The 5,510-nt window shown below is 33.8% G+C and overlaps 1 protein-coding gene across 1 annotated transcript; it reads right to left on the bottom strand.

Moving 5' to 3' along the window:
* Positions 1-723: 723 nt before the first annotated feature.
* LOC141704346 (uncharacterized) lies at positions 724-1,170 on the bottom strand. The gene has a single exon (XM_074507587.1). It carries the CDS (start codon positions 1,168-1,170, stop codon positions 724-726), a length of 447 nt encoding a protein of 148 aa, XP_074363688.1.
* Positions 1,171-5,510: the final 4,340 nt, after the last annotated feature.

The following is a 5,510-nucleotide window of genomic DNA, read 5'->3' on the forward strand; positions in this document are numbered from 1 at the left end:
ACGTCTAGCTTCCTTATGTAAAATTCTTCTCATATCAACTTGTTCATTATCTTGGCAACACAAAAGTTCCCTAAAACGATCATGTTTAATTTTTACTCGCTCCTGCACCTCTTGGTCCCACAACCAAGCTTTCTTCTGCACCTGAACCTTTCTTCAGGTAACCCCTAACATACCTGTAGCTACATTTTTGATTGTACAGGGCAATCGATTCCACATTCTATTAACATCCTCATCATAAAATCTGTCTTTTGCCAACCCAATCCTTTCTTTAAAAATACCTACTTTGTCTCCCTTTGGATTTTTCCATAAAATGTTCGGTGTCACCTCTCTATTATCTTGTACTACTCTTTTCCTTATACATATATCCATTACCAATAAACGATGTTGAGTAGTACATGCCTCACTCAGGAATACTTTACAATCTTTACAATCCATGTTGCCTTTTCTCATAAGAAGATAATGGATTTATGAGTTACAACCTCCACTCCTAAAAGTAATCAGATGATCATCCCTTTTTTTAAAACAAGAATTAGTAATCATTAATTCATGTGCCAAAGCACACTCCAAAAGATCCCACCCACTCTTGTTCCTCAACCCAAAACTAAAACCCCCATGAATACCTACATAACCATCTGATTGTTCGCCAATATGACCATTAAAATCACCTCCTATATATAAATTCTGGTCCCTAGGTATCAACCTAACTATTTCATCCAAATAATCTCAAAAAATCTTTCTCGCTAACTCACTCAAACCAACATGGGGTGCATACACACTTACAAAATTAACGATCTCTTCATTAACTACGAGTTTAATCTTCATAATCCTATCACTGACTCTACTCACTTCTACTATATTCTCCTTCAAGAGAGAACTTATCAAAATACCCACACCATTCCTTGTATTACCAACCCCTGAATACCACAATTTAAACCCGTTAGCTTCCTTAGTACTACTACCCTTCCACTTAGTTTCCTGAATGCAAATCACATCTACCTTTTTTTTCTTTAACATATCCACAAGTTCTAAAAATTTCCCGGTCAGAGAACCTACATTCAGCGTACCTACTCGAAAATAGACATTAGTTGACCTTTGCCCCTCCCGAGAAACTCTTCTCCCTAAATTACTACCACTATCACCACCACCATCCCTACTTCTTACCAAATCCATCAATTAAAGATAACTCTATTACACGAAAACACACAACTTATAAATGAAAAACACACACTATATAACAAGAAACTATAAAATGCAAATAAATTATAAATAAATAAATAACAAGGAAATATATCTAATGACAACTCCTATAGATACCCTAATTATCAAACCTGATGACAAGGCTTTCATCTCCCTGTATTTCTTTTAATATTGGCCCTTTTATTTTGGTACTATCGGAGAATCTAGTCCATTTAGAGGCAATTTCTACACCAGTTGAAGTATATTTATATGTGGTTGTGTTTGTTTGGTGGCGGATCAAGTAAGGAGTTATTTTCCAAACCCGGAGAACTGGGGGAGAAAAACAACAAAGTAATTACGAGTAAACCGGGATGGCAACATGTTTGTATATTGCTTTGGATGAATAAACCACAGTTTTCTTGGATAAAGGAAGGACGTTTGTATTATTTAATATAAAAGATCATATCTCTTCTTTCGCATTTATTTTTCATAAATGAAATAATAACACAGAAAGAAATTCAGAAATTGTGTATGTTAGAGAGTAGAGGGGGTAGATAAGATTAGAGATGGCCGGAAATGAATGGATAAATGGTTATTTGGGAAAGTTTGGTGGCTAAAGGGGTGCCATGGATATATTTGAGGGTGATACAAGAAATGTATTTTCAGGTAAGGACGTGTGTTCGAACACCGGTTGGGGATGCTCATTACTTTCCGGTAGGAATAGGACTTCACCAAGGATCCTCGCTAAGCCCATTTCTTTTCACAGTTATAATGGATGTTCTAACTAGGGGATTCAGGATAGTGTACCTTGGTGTATGCTATTCGCGGATGATATAGTCATAATTAAGGAGACAAGGGTTGCAGTTAATGTAACATTAGAGCGATGGAGGTATATATTGGAGTCTAATGGATTACGGATTAGTCGATCTATGACGGAATTTTTGTGGTGTAACTTTAGTAATCTACCGAATGGTGAGGGGGTGGATGTTCTGATGGCCGATCAAGTATTGCCCCCCAAAGATAATTTCAGGTATCTGGGTTCCGTTTTGCATAAGGAAGGGGGGATAGATGCGGATGTTAAACATCGTATCAAATCAGGATGGCTAAAATGGAGGGCTGCTACAGGAATATTGTGTCATAGGAGGGTTCCTTTCAGAGTAAAAGGAAAACTTTATAGGGTAGCGATCAGACCGGCCTTGTTATACGGGTCGGAGTGCTGGGCATTGAAAAAGGCTCAAGAGTGTAGGTTAGAGGTGGCGGAAATGAGAATGTTAAAGTGGATTTATGGACGTACCATGTTGGATAGATTGTCAAATGGTTTTTTCAGGAATAAATTACGAGTTGCGCCTAGTGCAGAAAAAGTGAGGGAAGGTCGATTGTGTTAGTTTGGGCATATTAGGCGAAGAAGGATAGCTACTCCAGTGCGCAGGGTGGAGGATTTAGTGGTTTCAGGATCAAGAAGGAGAGGGAGGCCAAGGAGGACTTGGGTTGATCTACTCACGCTGGACTTAAGGGCCCTAAACCTCAGTGCTGACATGACCTCAGATAGGAGATCTTGGCGTAGGAGGATAAGGGTGGCAGATTAGTTTGGACTTTCGTAGTTTGTATGTGTAGTTTGTAATTTAGTGCACTTTTTGGTAGTTGGTAATAATTTTATTTGTCTAGTACTTATACTTCATAAGTTTGGTAGTTTATTCTCATAGTTATTAATAGTCTTAGTTGCTCGTGTAGGTGCTACAGTGTCGTTTTTTAATGCCATATGACTAATTACATGATATGGTAGATGGATTGTGTGCTGTTTTAGTTTTTTTGATAGGTTTGTGGTACTTCAAATATTTAGTTTAGAGAGTGATCTCCAAGGGAAATATGGCGTTTGAGGCATCAAAAGGAGTGCAGTAGGAGAAATAGAAGAGGCTTACAACAATGAACCAATGAACGAAGCTTTTTACGGTAAGTCCAATGTGAAGAAGGACATGGGCTGAGATATTGTATCATTGTTTATCTTTGCCTCGCTTTCCGTACTTATGTTTATGGATCATTGCTTACCTAGGACACACATATTTGTGCATACACACAAGTCGTTGGTCTTTTAAGGAAACAACCTCTTGATTCTTTAGAATGAGGGTAAGGCTGCGTACGATACACCATCCCCAGACACTGCCCTAGGTGGTATTATTATGTACGATTGATTGATTGATTGAAAAAAGTTATTATAAATGTAACTCAATTCTTTTTCTTAACATTGACATTTAATTCTGAAAGGGATAATTCTTGTTATGGAGGTCATGTACAAACAAATACAAGTGGCATTCCATGTCAATCTATATACATATATAGAAGAAAAATGGGATACTTATTGTACGGTTTTAAGTTTTAACAAAAGTTTGTTCAAAAAACATATAAGAAATAAAAATGAAGAAACAAGGAAATACAAATTATTACCTTAACCTTGTTAAACAACATCAATTCATGAAAACCTCCAAATCTTATCTACTTAATCCTCCACCAATTCATTTGGAGATGTGTTTAACCTTAGAACACCAAAACACTTTTTTATAGAAAATATAAAAAACACCAAAATACTATTTTATAGCCATGTAAAAGTTTATTTTGTTTGTAAGGCTGCGCCCACTTGTGCTTGTATTAGGGTTTTACCTACCTTTTTTATAAACTCCATTTTGCAGGCCTAGTTGTATATCATGGGTTTCAATGGGCCCAATATAGTTCAAATTTTTAATTCAATATACTTTGCTCCATGTATTATGTAAATTAATTGGATGTGGATGTAGAAGCCTAAAGAAGTATTACTCTAATTTATTTTGTGTTGTAAATAAAATGACATTCTAAAAATCAATTGCTAAGCAGTGTATAAAAAACATAACTTCAAAATGACATTTTTTCGAAAATTCTATATTTTATATAGTGAGATTATATATAAACCACCTATTCACCTCAATTAACAATAATATATGTACTAATCCAACCCTAACTAACAATAATAAATTATATGTCATGCACAAAATAATATTTACATAACCACATTTAATCAAATTAAATTTCTATAGGTATAAGATAGGATAAAAAAAATTTGACAAAAATTTATACGTATGAGAAAAATGATACGGTTTATAAAAATATTTACTAATTGCTTTGTTTATTTAAACATAAGAATTAAAATGAATGATAATATGACTGTTGATTTTTATTTAATTATTAATCAATTTTATTTTGAAATTATAATGGTCTGACTTGACCATATGTACTTTGACGTAATTATAATGAATATTTTTAATACTTTCAACTGTAATAAAAATTTATTATTGAAAACCATGCTTATATTTTTTTAACTCAAAATTTTCAATAGAAAAGTTTTCTAATAAATTTTGGGTCTTTCCACAAAGTAGGAAATGCAAACAGGCAAAGTCAGCCCACTTTGTATTTTTTTGCTAGCATTCACAAAAAGGTACACAAAGACATTATTTTGTCTAATATGTACCAAAATATAATTCCATTATGATTTTAAGATGAATAAGGAGGATAGGTTCATATATTAGTTCTCGAATTTCTTTTTTGAATAAAATTATAAATATTAAACTTTAATTCAAAAAAATATATTTTAAAAAGATATGTAAAATTATGAATTTTAGATGAAAAAGTAAAAAAAATATGTGTTATGGGACGGTGATTATGGCTAACTAAGATCAGTTTTAAATTTTACCGGATAATCCCTTACTGAGATTTTATAAACACTTCAATAATCTGACAATGATGATAAGCTAAGATGACTAAATGCGGTGCAAAAAATAGTATGCAGAAAAGTAATAAGAACAGACAAGAATTTTAGCCGGCTTCGACCCGTAATCCCCTATGGTCTACGACCTGGTCCCTTACCAACTTGGTAAGACAGTATATTATTGAATAACAGTAGGTTTACAACTTGGTAAGATAATATACAATAATATATCTCCCTTTATCCCAGCTGTTGATAATGGCCTGCTAAAACCCTATTTCTAAACCTGCCTTCTAAGTACTACATTAGCCAGTAGTACAAACTTCTCTAGCACTAGTTCACCAAACCCTTATTTCTCTTAGCCAACTATGCAGCAACTAATCAATACAAATTGAACAATACAAATGGAATGATAAAGTAATTTATACTCAAACTATAGACTCTCTAAGATAAAACACGTGTATATAATTAAAAGCTGGAGAGTATTTTAGAACCAATAAAAATCAGTGAGTTGTGAGTGTTCTTGCTGCAATACATCAGTCATAAAAACTGCAAGAAAACTCGTATATAAATATACACTAACGTTTAAAACAATCTCAACAAC

Source organism: Apium graveolens, unplaced genomic scaffold (assembly GCF_009905375.1).
Source record: "Apium graveolens cultivar Ventura unplaced genomic scaffold, ASM990537v1 ctg7748, whole genome shotgun sequence".
NCBI lineage: Eukaryota > Viridiplantae > Streptophyta > Magnoliopsida > Apiales > Apiaceae > Apium > Apium graveolens.